The sequence below is a fragment of the Epargyreus clarus genome, unplaced genomic scaffold (assembly GCF_041222505.1).
Source record: "Epargyreus clarus isolate Ecla_fem2 unplaced genomic scaffold, WU_Ecla_fem_2.2 ptg000011l, whole genome shotgun sequence".
NCBI lineage: Eukaryota > Metazoa > Arthropoda > Insecta > Lepidoptera > Hesperiidae > Epargyreus > Epargyreus clarus.
In genome coordinates this window covers 345,100-366,146 of record NW_027332219.1, presented here as the reverse complement: position 1 = coordinate 366,146, position 21,047 = coordinate 345,100, and the positions used below count along the sequence as shown (strand labels likewise).

The 21,047-nt window shown below is 35.3% G+C and overlaps 2 protein-coding genes across 2 annotated transcripts; both read left to right on the top strand.

Annotated features, from left to right (window-relative positions):
• The first annotated feature begins 1,530 nt into the window (after window positions 1-1,530).
• Window positions 1,531-2,337, top strand: LOC140745700 (23 kDa integral membrane protein-like). Its single transcript, XM_073077596.1, has one exon. It carries the CDS (start codon window positions 1,549-1,551, stop codon window positions 2,335-2,337), a length of 789 nt encoding a protein of 262 aa, XP_072933697.1. The 5' UTR covers window positions 1,531-1,548.
• A 2,584-nt stretch (window positions 2,338-4,921) lies between these two features.
• Window positions 4,922-20,159, top strand: LOC140745736 (uncharacterized). The gene is made up of 3 exons (XM_073077630.1): window positions 4,922-5,783; window positions 16,569-16,899; window positions 19,013-20,159. Exons 1-3 carry the CDS (start codon window positions 4,995-4,997, stop codon window positions 19,846-19,848), a joined length of 1,956 nt encoding a protein of 651 aa, XP_072933731.1. The 5' UTR covers window positions 4,922-4,994; the 3' UTR covers window positions 19,849-20,159.
• The last annotated feature ends 888 nt before the right edge of the window (window positions 20,160-21,047 follow it).

Here is a 21,047-nt window from a genome sequence, read left to right as displayed (position 1 = left end):
CTACAAATATTTATAATTCCATTAATAACAATATAACTCCCTCATAGCCAAGTTAGTTTAGATAGCCCAAAAATGTCCCACTGCTGGGCAGTCCCTAAGACTAAACGACTTAAGCCATAGTCCACAATACTGAAGCTAGGTCATATCTACTTAACAGTTTAAACAAACTCTGCAATAATTCTAAACTATGAAACATATTCATATAGTTTTAGGTTCCACAATAATATTTGCTTAGGCATTTTAGGCTCCAAAGTTTGGGATACTTGGACCTAAATATACAAAGTTTTGACCTCACATACGTTAAAATATTAGACATTTAACATGCCGCACTACTCAGCAAAATGGTTTGTCATCTAAGTTCAAGGTTCGATTCCCGGACAGGCCAGGTCAAACTTTCTTTAAGACTGAAGTAGCAGACGAGTATACAGTCCATCTTATAGATAGTGGCTGCAGCCACCCAGATAACATTAGATTTCTAACTCAGGTCGTCCACAAAGGCACCACTACCCTAGAAGACTAAGCTGGAATGTCTCGGATAAGTATGTCGCTTACCACATCTTCAAACCAGAACACAGCAGCTCAACACTGCTGTTAGTAGCAGAAACAGGTGTGGCGTTGCTGCCAGAGTCAAACATACCTTATCTTATATGACATAATATATTATGTATCGTTATATTACATTGTATGACAAGTCAGGCCATTGTGAGCCTATCATGATGCAATGATATGCCACACTTATTGTGGTTTGTGGTTGTCTGACAGAAATATCGTTAAGCATGTAAAGCTAGATGGAAACAACCGAGTTATCGGACGACTTCCTACGTTAAATCTATAATCATACATCTACTCACTTCATTTAAAATAACAAAAATTCTATTTGACTGGCATGCAAAGAACAGAAGCATGATAATTTGGTTCAAGATTTCATTTTCATTATAAGAGAATAAGCACAGGAGTTGCTTATAACATACATAATGATTACATAAGTCATAATAGGTTAAGATTTCTTCGTAACTCATCCCGCTAATATAGGTAAACAGGAGATTTAAACTTGTCAAATTTTATATATTGAACATTTCGTATTATAAAAATATTAAAGGAAATTTAACAAATTGAGTGAATTTACAATACCTATATCTAAATTTGACGATTGCTAGTAAGCAGAAATTAATAATGCTGATTTCTAATAGGCAAAATATTAGGCAGATTAATTATCAATAACGGGCGTTAGAGCGGAAGGAAACCTAGCGATTAGTAATTCTGCTGTTCAAAATTACCAATGTCAGGTATGCCACCACAAAATGATTCGGAACTTTTTAAAGACGTTACAACCACAACAATGTGCACAAACCACATATACCAAAAAACCTTTTCGTCAACGTTACGCGTTCAAAATCACCATTGTCAAAAACTGAAACTGTAACCGTCGGTACATTCGATCCCGTGAATCATCTCGAATAGTGACACAACAGCGTATTTATACAACGATCAGCGACCAACCACGCCATTTAATTAGTGACATCCCAACAGGATACATCTCCGTAAACAATGGCTAAGGCTCGAGGAAGTAAAGCGTGCTTACACATCTTCAACGGGATCAACGCTGTGCTTGGGATCCTAGTCGCTGGGGCCGCGATCTGGTTCTTCCTCCAAGTCCACGAGTTTACGAGTTTACGGAATAGCAACCACTACTTGCTGGACTTCAAGGTGTACTGGCCTCAAGTGATCCCTTGGGTCTTCTTCGCTGTCGGCGTTCTCGTGTTCCTCATCTCTTGCTGTGGTTTCACCAGTGTCAACAAAAGCAGTCGTGGGTTAATCACTGTGTATATTGTTTTCCTTGTGATTTTAATTGGATGCCTCACTGCTGCGACGGTCGTGACGCTTCTGTACGCTGATAACACAACCACGGATAACTTTGTCAAGGATACCGTTTGGGATGTGTATCAGGAATCGAAAGACGATCGTCTTGTGGCTGAAGCGTTTGAACTGATTGAAAGGAAGCTACATTGCTGTGGATCTGATAGCCCGAGAGATTACAAGAACTGGAGGAATACGTTCCCGTCCTCATGCTGTGATGCTAATTCGTCAACCATTTGTGAGTTTACGGATAAAATTGCGAATGGAAAGCATGGGTGTACCGCCGTCGCGTCGTACTACGCTAGGATTGGCATCAAAATTCTATCGGGTGCGTCTGTCCTGATCGCCGTCATTGGATTCATGTGCCTGATCGTCGCTTTCATCCTCTGCAAAGCGTTGAAGAAGAAACCAAATGACCACCAACCACGTCACCACGGAGAAACCGTCATTCATATGGAGAAAAACAAAGTGCCGCTATAATCTGTAAGTATTAACTTATTTGTTTAATAAATCTACACTTTTTCGTTTATAAAGTTGATAGGAATATTATTAAAGTTATTAAAGGTCTCTGAATATTATTAAAGTTCTATCATAGTGGCTATAGAAGCGTTGTTACCCCTGAGGTGTACATGGAGGGCCTCATATATTTTTTTCTTTACTACATATGTGACATAGGATGACTTAACGGCTTGACACTGCTGTTGTAAGGAAGTATATAAGATGGTATTACCAGATTTCTACCTCTTAAAGTTAATTTCGAAATAGTGGGGAAGTGAATATCGATTTCTAGTTTAAGACTCCTCTTCAAAATGGTTTGAATCTAAAGATTATTTTCTTAGTCATATGTATATTGTTCATGTTATGTTAATAATAACTTGATTTACTGGTGACGAATTAAGGAAATACGTTTATAAATCCTCTAGACACTATTATCTATGGTGTGTGACGTGTTATGTGACGCTATTGGCCTACGTGATCTATTTTGGCCTTACCTTCTCTCTCTGATGGGAAACCTGCGCGCTACTACCTATATATTTACAATGTTTTTTTCATAACTATACATTATACATTATTGTTATTATATGTATCGAATATTTTTCGTATGCATATTTTTGATGCAATTTACTTTAAGCAATTATTTAATTCAGTGTGAGAAGAAAATTACATGTAATTCATTCAAATCAATTGATTGTAATTTTGTTTCAGTTATGTTCTTCGAACGTATGTATGTTTCTATGTATGTCTCAATCAAAATTAAAAATAAGTGTATCTAGCTTACCATATCTTTGAAACTAACTCCGAAGCGCTTAACATTGTATATTTGTCACTGTCATTGTAGGGTAGAAAACAGTGTGGTAGTAATGTCGCTTTAGTAAAACCACGAAGGGTTATACCATTTCTAATATAAGTATGATAACAGGAAAATCATTATATTAATCAAAAACCTGACTGCTTAAAATTAATGACATCTCATATGTTAGACGACCCGCGTGGCGGAGCGGTCACCATACCGGTCTGACGCGCAAAGGGTCCCGGGTTCGATCCCCGGCCAGACAGATGTCTAAATGATGAATTTAGATTTCTGTTTCTGGGTCTGGGTGTTTGTGTGTTTGTCTATGTGTGTGTCCATGGCACCCACGACACAGGGAATCCTAGTGTGGGGCTGTGAGTGTAGAAAGGGTTTAAAATACAAGACGCCATTTGGGCTGTAGAGCCGGCTAAATAATCTAAATACGCTCAAAAACGTTATAGTTATATTTAAACAGTCACAATGATAATCTTTAAAAAAAAATAAGTTATTCGATTCGTCATCAATTCTTTATCCTTTTGCAAGCGTAGTTTCCCCAAACATATTTCTCCTCTGATACATTCCAAAATATGTTTGCCTTAATAAGTAGCTAACGTGTAATATAACCACCATGACACGCTAAAATAAATGTGTTTTAGTGTTCTCATATACGGTAACATTGTTAAAAATTGGTCAACAAGAAACTCTGCTTCAAAATAATTAACTAAAAAGTAAGTAATGTTGCTTATGTTACCCCCACAATTTAGACGAATCCAATGACACTGCATATGTAAAAATCTATCAAGAATTTTGGTCTATAGGGTTTGCCAAAGATTGAGACATATAGAAACATACATACGTTCAAAAACATAACTGGAACAAAATTACATGCAATTGATTTGAATGAATTGCATGTAATTTTCTTCTCACACTGAATTAAATAATTGGTACATAGATACGCTCGAAAAACATTACCCTCCGGATAAAGGATGGATAGTGCGTTACGGTCTTAATAGAGCGTTAAAGATAAAATGATATGTCACACCTAAGTGTGGTTTGTGGTTGTCTAGACAGAAATATAGACCATTTGAGTGCTAAGAGGAACAAACCGGTTTTACAGGAAGACTTCCTATCATTATGATAAATGTAGCAATATTTGTATACTTTTATATCTAGAAAGAAACGTAGTCAACATGCTGAGAAGCGAACTCTACGTCTCACTCGGAGAGTTCGATATATTTTATTTTCTGAAAATTCCTCCTCTTTCCTTTAGGAAGTTTTTTAAAAGTTTTTAGGGGTAGTAAAGCATTAATAGCCGACTTGAGGTTGAATTATTCTATTAAGGGTTGTAGGCAGCAATGACTACTCAACAACACAATAAATATATAATACAACCTTAGCTCATATATTTTTTTATTGTTATATTACATAAACCTTAGAAATATAACCGTACAGACATAATATTATTTTATGACGACGATAAGAAAAATAATAATTTAGATTAGAATTAAATCTTACGCCATATCTCCTATTATTGTTTATTAATACAAAAGTTAACTTAATCTAAGAACCAGCTTAATAAGTCAATATTAAGTATGACGTAACATAGCTAAAGACAAACCTTAAAAAACAACACGATACCATAATTATCGAATCTTTAGAAAAAACAAACCCATCGCACACTCATCGCTACAGATCCTCGTGAATCGTGAATCATTGTATAGGAAGTGATACAACCTTGATAGCGATCGTAGTTTATAAAACCAACTGGCGTACGACCACGCCATTTAATTGTGACCGCTCTTAAGCGACAGTCGTGTTGTGCGTGATAAAATAACAGAATTAAAAAATGGGGAGTGCTCGCGCGACTAAACTGATCTTGCACGGTCTGAACGTCATCAACGTTGTGTTCGGGCTCGCGATCGCGGCGGCCTCGATCTGGTTCTTCGTCCAAGTTCACGAGTTCACGACATTACGGAACAGCAACCACTATTTGTTGGACTACACCGTGTACTGGCCGCAGGCGGTGCCGTGGATCTTCTTCGTGGTCGGCGTGTTTGTGATGAGCGTGTCTTGCTGCGGCTTCACCAGCGTCAGCAAGAACAACCGAGGACTCATCCACATGTACATAATCTTCCTCGGGATTGTGATTGTTTGTCTCATCGCCGCAGCGGTAGTTTCGCTTGTGTTCGCTGACAACAAATCCACTGACGACTTCGTTAAGGACACCGTCTGGGATGTTTACTTCCAAGCGAAGACGGATAACGAAGTGGCGAGCGCGTTCGGGGTTATCGAGAGGAAGTTGCATTGTTGCGGCGCGGACAGCCCGAGGGATTACAAGAACTGGAAGGCCGAGTTCCCGATGTCGTGCTGTGATGTGTACTACCGGGGCTGGTTAGAGCCTTATTCTATCGACTGCGAGTTTACGAACAAGTTGGCGAACGAAAGACACGGCTGCTCGACCGTCGCGGCGCAGTACGCGAGAATTGCCATCAAGGTCTTATCAGCTGCGTCTATTTTTATCGCAATTATCGCCATAATAAGCCTGGTCGCCGCCGTCGCGCTGTCCAGATCGATGAGAAAGAAACCAAGAGTTCCAGTCGCGCAGTACGAATCGGAGAGCAAAAAGGTGCTTTTATAGATTTGTAAGTATGCAAGTAGTTAGCAACTATATATCGTGACTTTTTATGCGTCGAAGCTTAACTTCTTAACACACATTAAAGTAAATTAATGCTTTTATAGATCTATAAGTACAAGTAATTTTACAACGTTAGCAATTATATAAAGTGAATTTTATGCATTGAAGTTTAACTTCTTAACACACATAAAAGTAAATTAATCACATTCGCTTACATCGTCACATCAAAATGAAGGTTAACTTCATTACACGCATCGTTACACGTATTTGTACTATATGCTATGTTACGGATATAATTGATTAGTTGCGTCTATTTCTTTCAATAATTTATTATTATTTACTTTCATATAATCACTACAAATGTATTTTAAAGAAGTATAACTTCTGTTTCATAAAACATACCTACTTTCGCGCCAAAATATGCTAAGTACTAAATAAATCTTAAATGTTTACATTTAGTTATATTTGAGTATGACACAGTGTGAAGTCATCTAAGCGACATCTACGTATTTCGTAGGTTATACTGCCCTCCTTATTTACAAATGATTAATATCATTAGCTATTGTTTGTCTCTTTCTCACTTAGCAACATTATGTTATGAAGGAAAGGGACAACTTAATTGCTATAATACTTGCACGAAGGGTTTTTTATATGACTCATACCTTCACGGTGTTATGGACATGCGTAATACGCAAACACCCTAGCATTGCCTAACCGGGGATCGAACTTGAAACCCTAATGGCGAACGGTCTGCCAATCAACTCGTTACTTATATCAAATTGGGAGTATTTTTAAACATTTCCCAAAAGGAAAAGCAGTAACACGTTCTATTCGACTATTCGTTTTTTATAATACGTTATTCAAAATAACAATTGATTGAAGAATACGTATAATATTGAATTGTTTATTCGTTAAATTAAATATCGTTAGTTTAAATGATTGCTCAGTTCAATTGGTAAAGTGACTAAATGCGTCTTATTAGACTTCGACGCGTGGAGGCGTATGACTGAATTCCTGTATACTAGTGACGTTTACGTTGGTATAGATTGATAGATCGGTTATTAAAAAAGAAGTTTACTATTTAAGCATGCGTTTAAGATATATAATACATAAGATAAGATACTCAATGATATGGATTAATAATAATAAAATGCTTTGCTTATAGGACCGATACCTGTTCACTTCAGAAACTCTCAAAGTTAGGTTTACGGATATATTTTGAAGTTGGGTTGACTTCGGTAACATCACCGCCTCACCTATTTTTCCCTTATAACAGCAGTGATAAGCGCTGCTGTGTTCTAGTTTGAAAGGTGTGGTAAGAAAGACTTAGTTATGAGGCGTTTTAACTTAGTCCTCAAAAATAGCGACACATCTGTGGCCGTCCTCAGGTAGGACTCTAACCATATCTAGGGTTGATTGCAGATGACCATGGGCTGTAGTAACCAGAGCAATTGCCAAAAAGAATTGCATAGCTATGTTTAAGTCTAAAAATATTAAGCATTTCTGCTCAAAATTAAATCCTATGCACTTTGTATTTTGAAAGATTAATGAGTATCTCGGCTTGGTTTGTCTTCAGATGATCTTTAGGGACGTTGAATGGATGTAATTATCTAATTTAGTCTCGCCGGGGTCACTGTAGATGTTAATTTGCATTTTGCATTCAATGTGATACAGGTTTTTACGTACGGGTCTCCTCGCGTGCATATTACTCATTTTTTAACGTTATTGTCCCACTGCTGGGCACGGGTCTCCTCTCAGAATGAGAAGGATTAGGCCATAGTCCACCGCGCTGCACAAGTGCGAATTGGTAGACTTCACTTACCTTTGAGATTTTTTTTAAAAATCTCTCAGGTATGCAGGTTTCCTCACGATGTTTTCCTTCACCGTTTGGCAAGTGATAATTTATTTCTAATACACACATAACTTTGAAAAATCAGAGGTGCGTGCCTGAGATTTGAATCTCGGACCCCTCATTGCCTTAATTTGTAATACCAATAATTCGAATAAATTGAAATACTCAAAGTAGAGTAGTAAGGGATTTTAAGGATTCAGGAAGTTCATTCAAGAAATCAAGAAACCATTCATTCAAGAACTTCATGATTTTAATTTAAATAAGTTTCTATGTAGTGGTTATGCTTAATATCTATTAATAAGTTCAAGAAATCTAATGATTCTATAAACATACAGACAGATTTTAATTTATTACCTATTATGGCATCCTTACGTATGTTATAAAAAACTGTCATAATTATTAAAAAATGCATGTGACTGGCTTCTGAAATAATTCCAATACTATTTGAAGTAGTTAACAGATCCACTGGCAGCAGTGGCTACTAACCATCAGGCAAATATCATGTCCTCCTAAATTACCTACAAACAATCGGTTGTACAAGAATCATCTCTTGAATACACACATAATGCATCGAATCTCCATCACAGCGCACCCATTGCATTGTTTTCTTCAACAATAGACACCGACCTTCAACTGGAAATAACTGGTTATTATTTATAGGGATTGAATATTAATTTTACTGTAGTTATTCTGTAATGGGAGCAAATAAGCATGTTTGCCTGAATTTAGGTCACGCTCTATGTAACTAAATAAATTTATCTAGGACTAGCTGACCCGGCAAACTTTGTACCGCCTCAAAATCTATTTATCAAATAAACTTCAAATAAAATATATCCTATGTTACTCGTGGATAATATAGCTTCCGAATGTTGAAAGAATTTTTAAAATCGGTCTAGTAGTTTTGAGCCTATTCATTACAATCAAACAAACAAAATTTGCCTCTTTATAATATTAGTATAGAAAAATTGGGTTTGTTCATATATGGATTGATGTCTTTAAGAACTAAGGTGGAATGCCTTATCTTAGGCAGCACTTGGTCTTTTAATATGCCTTTAAATCAAACGTCAAAAATTTGACGTCAATGTTATGACGCGAAAATAGGTGAGGCGGTAGTAGCCGCAACCTAATCCTGAAAATATTGAATTTTAATTAATATAATTTCAATTAAATTCGTTCAAGTGCATTCATTTAATTAAATTATTATTTAAAATTTTAATTTATAAACGATAACGAAAAATTTTTAAAGTAAATTTCTTTCAATAACTTTCGCTCAATTCACGGAACAATAAAAAATACTTTTTATTTCGTAGTTCAAATCAATTTAATTACATTTTGAAATGGATTAATTAATATTTAAAATAAATGTCTAATAAGTACCAACTTTTACAACTTTCACACGAACTATTCACAAAAGGTCATAGTACCTAAAACCTTATATTATAACTCATACCTTTGCTTGTTATCAAGTGTTCGTTTAAGTCAACTATGAACACCCATGACACACTTACGTAACCGTTGCGTCAAGCTGGTCGTTTGCTAATCTGTGGTAAGAGGCATACACATATACTTAGATCGGAGAACGTTTAGATCAATATAAGATATATAAAATGTATTACATAACATATCTAATATCCTATATATTAAAGTGTCTATAGTGCCTGTTTGCTTTACGAAATTTTAGTAGGAGAACCCTTCGTGGTTCGACTGCACACAATGTTGAAAATCTGTGGTACATACTGAGATTGAAACCCGATAGAGTACTCGAGTTTCTCTGCATTATGCCAGAGGAAATGAGTTAAATCCTACTCACTCTTAGAGGACACCCGTGCCCAGCAGTGGGACATTAATAGGTAGACAACCGGACTAGAATATTATACAGACATCTAATTATGAACTAACATTTACGTCAAGAGTCGGTCTTTGTGTACCTAGGTACTGATTATGTGAATAGGCACATCACAGAGAATCCTAATTTACGACAATGTTTAGAAAACATCATTTTCATTCATTCATCATTACTACTCGTACATACATATTGACAATGACAATTGTTAACCAACTCTCAAGTTTTTCGACGCATCATATATGTACTGTACATACGGTAGAGTCCACCGTGACATACTTATGTAATGTGACAATGGAGCCACCTGCCCATTATATCATTGTTATTGCACTGTACATACTCGTACTTAGGAAATGAATGCTGCCTTTGTGGTCGTGTACTGATGGTTAATCATTACTTGATTAAAGTCATCGTTTAGTAATATTTTAACACATGACGAATTTCTGGTTAATGACTATCAAAAAATCAAAAGTGCAAGCCTAAACCCCGAATTAATGTAGGAAATTTTAAACTAAACCAAGTTATTTATTACTTAAATCTATGTATAATATATTGGTATAATTGGTCATACGAAAAGATGATAGGGAAAGATTACGTATTAAATCAGCATAATTATAGCCGAAATATCATTTATTTTCGACAACGCAACTATGTTTCAACTAATTGGCTTATCACGTAATATTTACAATTTTGAATTAAATTTAAAAGTGTTTAAGATTTAAAGAATAAAGTTTTTATTGTGTTTACGTATTGCTCGCGCATGTAATTACAATTTACATTGTTATTATTTGTTATCTTAATATTACACAAATATAGTAAGACATTATAAAAAAAAATGTAAGTTAAATAAAAAACAAAACTCCGAAATAAATAAAGAAAGACGTGTATTTTAAAATTAAAATGACTTTTGCCATCGCTAAATTTATCACATAAAAAAACATTATGAAAGACATTGTAAAACAATGTATCATTTATTAACTACTTAGTTGTAACTAATTCTCTTTGTACAACTTAGTTCGTTCATTACTAACTTAGTAAGCCGTTAAGAATGAGGCAGTGAATCACAGTTGCAAAATTCATTGCCCATTTGTGATAAAATGACTAATATTTTACACATTTAGTACAATTTTCCGACACAATCACATTTAATTATACAGGTTCCCATGACTATCGTGTGTTATGACTCATATATACTTATGGTATGTGAAGTCATTTTGTTTACCTTGACGATTTTAATGCGGAGAAGTTAAATTTATCTTGTATTCAAATGCGGAGGGCAATGTATTTCGAGCGTATGTCTTATTCTTTGGCACATTCTACAGACTAAACGGCTTAAAGGATTTTAGTATATGAGATCTCATCGAATTCTTCTAAATTGTGGGAGTTTAATAGGCTATATTTTTAAGTAGTTGGATTTTTAATTTATAGTAATTATTTAATTTATGAATAAAATGAAACATATAAAGCTCTATAGCTGAACATAACTACAAAAATTCGGTTGTACAGAAATAAGATGGGTATATATGTGACTACGACTGTATAAGCAGTAATAACCTAGTGGTTAAGTGGCCTTTCAATCACGGAGTCCGAGGTTCAAATCCGACGCACGGGCACCTCTGATTTTAATAAGTTATGTGCGTATAATACTTAAATTAATACCACTTGCTTTAACGGTAATGTAAAATCTTGAATAAACCTGCATACATGAGAGATCTTTAAAAATATTTCAAAGGCAAAGTCTAATACACAATTGGCCAGCGCGGTGGACTATGGCCTAATCGTTCGTTCTGAGAGGAGACCCGTGCCCAATAGATGGTTGGATGATGATAATGATATTTCTTTATAATAATATGGTCTGATTTAGTCGTATTCTAAACTTAGTTTTAATAAGAAACAGCGTATTAACTTCATTTTGTTTGTTTCCAGGCATCTTCAACTGAAGTGTGGTGACGCTCCAACACCAAAGACGTGGATCTCTGAAGACATTCCTAAAGACAGTGCCGTGATGTGACTGTGTACTGTTATTTATACATAGCTTTGAAAATTTACAGGCCATAAATGTATGGTAGTGTATTACAGGCCATAATTACTGTCTGAATCTGGATTTGTAAAGTAAGAGTTTTTTTACATTTTTATGAATCTTCTATGTAACTCGGTTTTCGGGAAAACATTTTTCAAATTATTACTTACTTTGTAATGTTTTTATATGAGTTTCGAAATAAAAAGTATATAAGAACACTCGTACATAGCAATGGAACATTGCGTAAAAAATTCGAGTCAATACATTAGTTATATTTTGAGTTTTGTGGATACAAACATGGGAAAGCTGAATTTTTGTACATCTTTATGCACAAAAATTCAGCTTTGGTTTTATAATTTTAAGATTTAATAGGTACAGCAGAGCTTTTGTTATCTACCTCTCTCACACACTATAGAGAATGAGCGAGAGGTACATAGAGACGCTAACTTTAACTACAGCTTTTAAATCAAGTTATAATTATAAGACAATGGACTTAGCACTATAAGCGATGATTAAATATGGTGGTTACTTCTACTAATTAAATATGTTGTATTGTGTTCGAAAATGGTCAGTCTTTGGATAAGTGACAGCTAGGTTCCTTTTATGATAGCGGAGGGTATTTATTTTTGAGTGCAGTGATAGCCTAGTGGTTAAGAAACGATCTCTCTTGATCGAGGGGTCTGAGGTTCCAATCCCAGGCACCTCTGTTTTTCAAAGGAAAGTTAATTATCACCTGCTTAAACGGCGAAGGAAAACATCGTGAGGAAACCTGCATACCTGAGAATTCTTAAAAAAAACTTTTCAAATCATGTGAAGTCCAATACACACTTGGTCAGCGGTGGTCAGCGGTGGACTATGGCCTAACCCTTCTCATTCTGAGAGGAGACCCGTGCCCAGCAGTGGGACAGCAATGGGTTGATGATGATGACATGTATGTTTCATTTGGAACGCCCTACAGCCCAAACAGACTAAATTGTGGGAATGACATAGGCTACATTACTTCCCTTTTTAGTTAATTATTTTTAAATAGTCAAGTTTTTGTTTTTATAATAGTTTTAGTTATTGGGACATTAGATGTGCCAACCTAGTTGGTAGAAATTCGATTTCTGCTCCGGAGAAATAGTTCAAACTACGGCTCATACTCTACATATCACCTCTGAGTTTTTATATGAGTGTTAAAAATCCATGATCATTTCCTTATGTTCAAGGAAAATCTTAAGATTGTAGGTTTTGTAGAGTTCTTCGTAATGTTCTTAGCAATACTTTTGTAGGTATTACTCATTGATATGTCAAGTCTCAACAAGAATATTAATGAAATCAAGAATATGAATGAATAATTCATTGAAATTGATTTTATAATAATTGGACCAAAATAAATATTTTAATGACCAAAAAGATTAGAGGTAGAGAGCTATATAGAGCGGACATCGTCAAGATTTTCATACAAATACTTTGCCAGATACACATGACAAAACATCTCGTATTGATTGAGGTTTTTTATATATTTAGTAACGACTTATTACCAATTGGTACCAAGTCAAAGATGACATTTCCTCCCATGTTCGTTGTATTGCTACTATACATATAGTTAAATGTCTTTGGCTGCTAAGTAAGCACATTTTTTGACATTATTTTTGGCAAAATACAAACAATTGGCCAAGTGAATAGTGACGATTATGTAAACGTCGTGTCTGACAAAGTAGTCTGTTGATTCGCACTGAAAAACCACCCTCCGTTGTGACAAGTGCCGAATACACCCAAATGCCCTATTTACATACATCAGTTAGCGTCTACTCGTCTCTATTCGAGTATTGGCATTAAAGTATGTTTCGATTATTGTGTAACATGTATTGAGGTTAGTGTACAAAAGCTGTTTGTTCAAGCGAACCGAATTTTCGACAAGCGTGAAAATGTGACTAGTTGCAACATATTTTACTTTGTAACACTTCAAATATCTCTACTACTGTAAATATATTTTTATTAAAAATGTTTAAGAAGACATAACTGATAGGAGAAAATAGATAAAAAATGTTGTTGTTTTTAAGTTACAATGTAAACTTTGACAACAGTCAACAACGATATATAAACTACTTTTACAAATTCAACAATTTGAAAATTAAATAATTGAAATACAAAATTAAAGAAAATGGATTTTTTAAAACAAAGAATCTTCTATCAGTTATGTTTTCTTAATTTTAGTTTAGTTACCAGATTTATATAATAATATGAAGAGGGTGTAATCTGTAACATATTTATAGCTATAATATTTTAATGAAGCATATTAGATGGATATTCTAATTTATATCCTTTCGTACATGGATCAAATTTCACCCACCAATAATGTGTAGTAGTGTAAAATTATGTGAATGGGATTTTATCACGTACACATTATTAAATTTACGTTTAGTTTTAACTATGTTAAATGACTTTATGATGATGATGATGAGAATCGTTAGTCATTAAGTAATGTTCATTAAGTATTTGTTATCAGTGATGATTTTTTAATTATCACTGATAACTATATACTAACTGAGATCTATACTTAGAATATAAATAAATATAGACACCGCGTTATGACATAAGATTTAAGAAGCCGCTCCGGCGCTTATTTCGCACAAAAATTTAAAATAAAATTTTATTTGTTCTTTCCAGAACAACATTCAATTTTAATTATTAGTACCTATACTGTTTTATATAATATTTGTTTCATGAATTCAAGTATTATTTGTAACGGAAACTGACTGTTTATTTTTTTATAATTAGTTAAGTTAGATTTAAGTGCATGTAATGTAATTTAAAAGGTAATCTCTTTGTGATGGTGAAAACATCACAGTTCTTTCTATATAAAATGTCTTATTAGTAGTATATAAGAACTGTGTTCGGGTTTGAAGATACTGGAGGGACGCTTTAAATAAGTATGTAGGGATAGCAATCCATTTTATTTCGCACAAATACAGTACAAAAAAGGTATGGGGATAAAATGGGGTAAAAACTAAATTACTTTAAATATATGCTTAGTCGGAAATCGAATCCGGAACCCTCTAAGAGCAAGCTATATTTTAAATAACAGTTATAAATTTGTTAAATACTTCATATCTGTAGCGGGTTTTCGTAATTATAATTAGATTTTAATGATAAAGTCTATTTAACAATGAGTTTTTAATTATTGATACATAAATTTAGGCATATTTTAAAAGTTGATATAAATATCATTATAAATTCTAATAAAAATTATAGATAATATTTTTTATTAAAATTTTAAGTTAAGTTATTATAATTTAAGTTTATAATTTATTATAATTTGTAAGTATCAGGAACTCATCACAATTATAATAAGATGTACATATAGTTAGTAATTAATTATTGTGTTAATTTAAGCTATTCTGCATTTAAGAATATAAGATATACAATAACTTGTTTATTATTTCCTTTGCATACTAAATATATTTAAAAAAGGCCAAAAAATATAAGCTCTACTCTGTAGGTCTTTGAAAGAAATCTTGAAGTAACAATATTTCAATTTTAAAATTAATGTTCTTATTGCATTAAATACAAAGAATCTATAAACTGCACGATAGTACAATTATTGAAAAACTAACATCTTATATCACTAAATAATCTTTTGAAATTAAACGTCTAAGTTATTCTGCAATTATTCTCTATATATTTCTTTGTTTTGAGTAGGTATATTTTCTTAGAAATTCATTTAATGAGATACAAATAAATACTTAAATTTTTTTAATAATTATTAGAACTTGTTTATTACAATTAGTTTTAGTTAGAATTTATTACATTTCCATTGCAATTTTATGATCAAAATTGATATTTCAATTTTATTTAAGTATGTTTTTATTGCAGTCAATAAAAGTATTTTGTATTTATAGAGTACGCAATTAAAGCATCATTATTTATTATAAATATTATTCCACGAAGAGATCAAATAAATCATTTTCCAAAACACACATAATGAATTAAATATTGGAAAATGATGGAAATTGTGTGAAACAAGACCAATATGTAAAGTTATAATGAGTTACAAATTATACGGCAATTAAAATGAATACGGCGAAATGATTTTTACCGATAAATTTGTCATATCTTTCAACATATTAAAATGAATCATTTAAATTAAGTTGATGGTTAAAATGATTTCGTTAAAAAGATTTATGCAATCGTGGACAATCAGATTTCTCATTCAATAAGTTATAAACGGTTTAATATAATAATATAGACATACTCGTAAGAAACGAGCCAGCATTTTACCTAATGATGAATGGCCTAGAGGCCATACCACCTGTGTAAATCTGTAATCGATCCCTAATAGACTACCTACTACCTAAGTTTGGCCACAGATGTTTTTCTATTTCTGAGAGCTAATTTAGAACGCTTCGTATTACTAGATCATATATTTTTTTATAATATTGGAGTAGCAGACGAGCATGCAATCCACCTGATGGTAAGTGGCTACTGCCACCCATGGACATCTGTAATCAACCCCAGATAGGATTAGATATTCCTACCTGAGGTCGGCCACAGATGCGCCGCTGTAACGCCTCGGAAAAGTCTGTCTCCCTTATCACACCCTTCAAACCGGGACACAGTAGCGCCTAAGACTGCTGTTAGTAGGCAGAAATAGGTGTGGCGGTGGTGCCGCCGGAGTCGAACCACAAAGGGTTCTACCACCTTCAAAATCAAATCATCAATCAGAACAAAGCAGCGCTCAACATCCCTAAAGTAGACGTTACAACGACTACTGTCTGAATGAGTTTTAAAGATCTCTAAGGTACATAGAATTTTCTATCAGGTTTTACTTCATAAGGTAATTAAGTAATCTAAATATATATAACTCAAAGGTGACTGACTGACATAGTGATCTATCAACGCACAGCCCAAACGCAAATTTGGCATCCAGGTAGATGTTATGACGTAGGCATCCGCTAAGAAAGGATTTTGATCAATTCAACCCCCAAGGGGATAAAATAGGGGATGTAAATAAAATAAAAATACCGTCCGATACTAGAGGACTGGATGGACAGGCGGCATGGGTCACTATCCTTCCGGATGGTGCAGGTGCTCTCGGGACATGGGTGTTTCGGGAAGTACCTGTGCCGCATAGCCGGAAGGGAGCCAACCACCCAGTGCCATCATTGCAGCTGCGACGAGGACACGGCGCAGCATACACTGGAGGAGTGTCCCGCCTGGGACAGCCAGCGCCGTGTTCTCGTCGCTGCAGTGGGGCCTGACCTCTCGCTGCCGGCCGTTGTAAAATCCATGGTCGAGAGCGAGAGGTCATGGAAAAAGGTGAAATCCTTCTGCGAGGATGTTATCTTGCAGAAGGAGGCTGCGGAGAGGGAGAGAGAGAAATCCTCGGACCTTCCAATCCGCAAGCGGAAAACCGGGCGTAGGAGAAGGGCTCCCCACGCTCATTTCCTACCCCCATAACGGAGGCATTGGCGTAGGACACGGGTGTGTTCTGCGTCAAAAACAACATCAAGCCTCGAGGTGGCGCGCGCGGTGTTCCCGCGCGTACCTCAAAGATGTGCGGATGGAGTTACTCCAGCTCCATCCCTACCGAGATGGGCCCTGATGCGGGCAAACGCTGTCGGGACTGCGGACGAGTGCTACTAGCGTACCCGTGGTCCCGATAAAGGGCGTCCAGAGGAACACCGCGGGGTTTTAGCCGGTAGGAGTCCGGCATATCCTCTCCGCTGCCCCCGCGGCCGAGAGGAACCCATGAAGGGTTTCCCCACGAAAAAAAAAAAAAAAAAAAAAAAAAAAAGGGGATGTAAATATTACTTCGTAACGCGAGCGAAGCCGCGGGCAAAAGCTCGTCATTTCATAGATTCATAACAGGCACATAATTTTCAAAAAAATAGAGTTATGTGATTTCAACCTTGGACCTCACCAGCTCGAGAGGCCGAATTTCATACTTCTAGACTATCAATATTTTTGCACTACGCAAATTTGTAGAAATCTTATTATATTAGATGTAATTCTTACGAAATGCTCTTATATCTTCTATCGACGATACATCAAAACGTAACACGCAGTTTTTAGTCAATTAGTAAAGTTTCGCAACGAAATTCTTTTCAAATACCAAAAAAATATGTCAAGGGCTACCACTTCGAGCTTTTCCAATCGGCGCTCAATAGAACTACATCGAAGTTATGTTGCGTATTCATATGGAATATGGCCACTATGGTCACTTATGCAACACATAGTATGGTAATTTAATGTGTCATCGATAGAACTTGCCCTAGCGCCGTTAAATCACGTAGATATGTTTGTTTACACCTCACGAGATGATTGTCGTGCTTGATAGTCGTGGAAGTCGTGGCGATGTCGTGGATGATGAATGATTTTTAGATTGTAGATGTAAGTATCTAATTTAAGTGTTGAATATAACCAGTAGAACAAAGTAGACCATATAACATAACATATTAACTAGATAAAAACTGTAATAATAAGTTTTCTGACCTATTTTAGGTATTATCGAGTCTAGGTTCAATGGCTAGTTATTTTCATATGGCGATATGTTACATAAATCGTTTGTAATATTAATTATTGTCACATAACATATTACATTATTAAATTATTACTATTTACGGGCGGTGAGATCTATTTTATAGGTAATACCTATGGTCTAAGATCCGAAGCTAAATCGAACTGGACCGAGCTGATAATAGAATGAAACTCATTTTATAATGAAATTAGTACATTGGGTAATACATTAAAAATGGGGTTGCTAAAAAAATCCTGGACAGGATAATTTTAATTATTTTTTGAAAAATTAAAATTTAATTGAAAATTAAATTTTGCAACATCAAGATAATAAGAAAATTCTATTCTGAGTGAATTTAGCATTTACATTTTTTTTAGCAAACCCATTTTTAATGTATTACCCAATGTACTAATTTCGTTATAAAATGAGTTTCATTCTATTATCAGCTCGGTCCAGTTCGAGTTAGCTTCGGATCTTCTACTACTATAAATCTACGTTTTTGCCAATAAACAGTGTGACAGACTGTATGTCAATATTTGAGGTAAAAATAAACAATTTCTAGAAATTTAGTTGGTAAATAAAAACAAACAATTGAACGTTACCTACGTTAAATGAATCACGGTATCCAAAGTCATAAAAATATAATTATTATATGTAAAACGGAACATTAATTGTCCACTGTTACAATTGTAAGCAAGTGATTCACACTACAAATCTCGCAGGTAACCGCAGAGCTAATTTATTCAATGCACAAAGCAGTGACTAACACCACTTATATAAAAATCACGTCCAAAAAATTCCTATCGCCTTCGTAATTGAAACAAAACATTACTTTAATAACACTCAAATTAGCTAACAAGTGTAATATTTAATTGTGACGATTTATCAGTCTAAAATATGTTAAATTACGAGTACATTAACTATCGACGACGTAGATCGTAGAGATTGTAAAATCGTTGTCGTCACGTAACGCCCAAACGTCCCACTTAGGTGCGCAGGAGTTTATAAATTACATGGCATTATTATCTCGCCTCTCATTCAGTTGACAACGTTCACGGTGCACGGTTGATTTCACTCACAATCATGGCGAAGGACGAGCTTATCAAGGGTGTGTTATATGTTATGAACATAGTGTACGCTGTGTTCGGTTTCGTCACAGCTGCGACCGGAATTTGGTTCTTTGTGCAGTTGCAAGAATTCGTCAGCTTGAGGAACAGCAACCACTACCTGTTGGACTACAGAGTCTATTGGCCACAAGTCGCGCCATGGCTCTTCATCTTGCTCGGTCTCTTCGTCATGATGGTGGCGTTCTGTGGGTGGTGTGGAGCGAACAGGGAGAGCAGAGGACTCCTAGGGATATACGGATTGTTTTTGATACTCATTATCGTTGGACAAGTTATTGCCGCGACTTTGATCTTCGTGTACGTCGATGGTGAAGACACTGATAGATTCGTCAAGGACACTGTCTACGACGGCTACTACAACTCTCAATCGAACCCTGATGTCTTCAAAGCGTTTGGACGAATCGAGCGGAAACTCAGATGCTGTGGCGCCAACGACGCGAGAGACTACAGGAGCTGGAGAAACGACCTCCCCTTGACCTGTTGTCAAGACAGCTACTACAGAGCAACCTGTGACTTCACCGACAAGGAAGCGAACGAGAGATTAGGCTGTGCTAAAGTGGCATCAGTTTACACGAAGATTATTAGTTCGTCCGTCGCCGGCGCGTCATTGCTGATATCTCTAGTGGAGATCGTGGGTGTGATTCTCGCTTGGAAACTGTTCCATTCGTTGCGAGAAGTGGAACATTATATTCATGAGAGGAAGGAAGGTGAGACTGAGTGCTAAGTGAAGTAATGTCAGTATTATCGACTTGTTTTATTACGAACGGGTAAAGCGTGGAGTTAAATGCTTTAGTAATAACATAATTGGTTAGTTCTTAGAATGGCGCCGTAATTGTAATTGTTGTATTGAAGACAGGTCTGAGTTATGTCACGGGCTTAGGAGGGGGACGGTGACGTCACATTTTTTGTATTTTTTATTGAGTATAACTGTGTAATAATACTTTTGATGATCGAATTTGATAATGAAGAAAAACTAAAAATTAATGAAATTATTTTAAAAATAAAAAGCATGATTTTTGTTAAATGATTAAATAAATAATATAATAATGAAATGACAATAATGAGATTAATATTGATATTTATGATGAAAAAAATAATCATAAATGCTACAAATTACGATTTTATTTTGATTGCGTTCATTAATTTGAGATTTTTTATCTTTCTAAGGTATCTAAACTTTTACCCGTTAGTCATAAAGCAGCATAAAGTACCGCCGATATATTTAAGTCACAATACGAAAGCTCGAGCCGAACGAAGCCTCCCGCAACTTTTCCTTTTCACGCGCAGCGAAAGTTCCGAAGCTTTTCAAGGCGCTTATTGCATTTGCTTCGGGAATAAAGTTCGTTTCCTTCACGAAGGAAATTCTGGAACCTTTATCCTTGTATTGATCTGCTTTATATTTAGGTTTAGTTCCAATCGTATCTACATTCCAATGTATACCTTATACTTATTCTTACGCCCTTTCATTGAAGTATAGAGTTTATGTTTTGTCTCATTTCGAAATGTGTGGAAAAAAGAGATGGAAATAGTGAACGTTTGTGAAGGTGTACAATCTTGTGTGCTGTTATTAGTTCTGACAAGTAACACGAGTGGGTTTAATCAGTAATTTCCTAGCCCCATGAATCATGACTGACTCACAATGAAGTAAGCCTCAATTGTGCTAAGACTTCAATCTGTCAAGTGACCTCGTGTCCCCACCAAGTGACTCGAATTATGTATGCAATCCATTGCTGGGTCTTGAGTTACGCAAGATTTGTTGTAAGGTGTGCCATCCATGGACGTCTACTTTTCGTTAAACTCGAGGTCGCTCATGAGGCCCGCGGTGTTAGCTATGCACTTCTAATGATTTTCGCTTGTAAGGTCACTGTGTTCTCAGTGTGTTTGTTTTGCCTACATCGACAGCTATATGTAAATTCGGTTGCA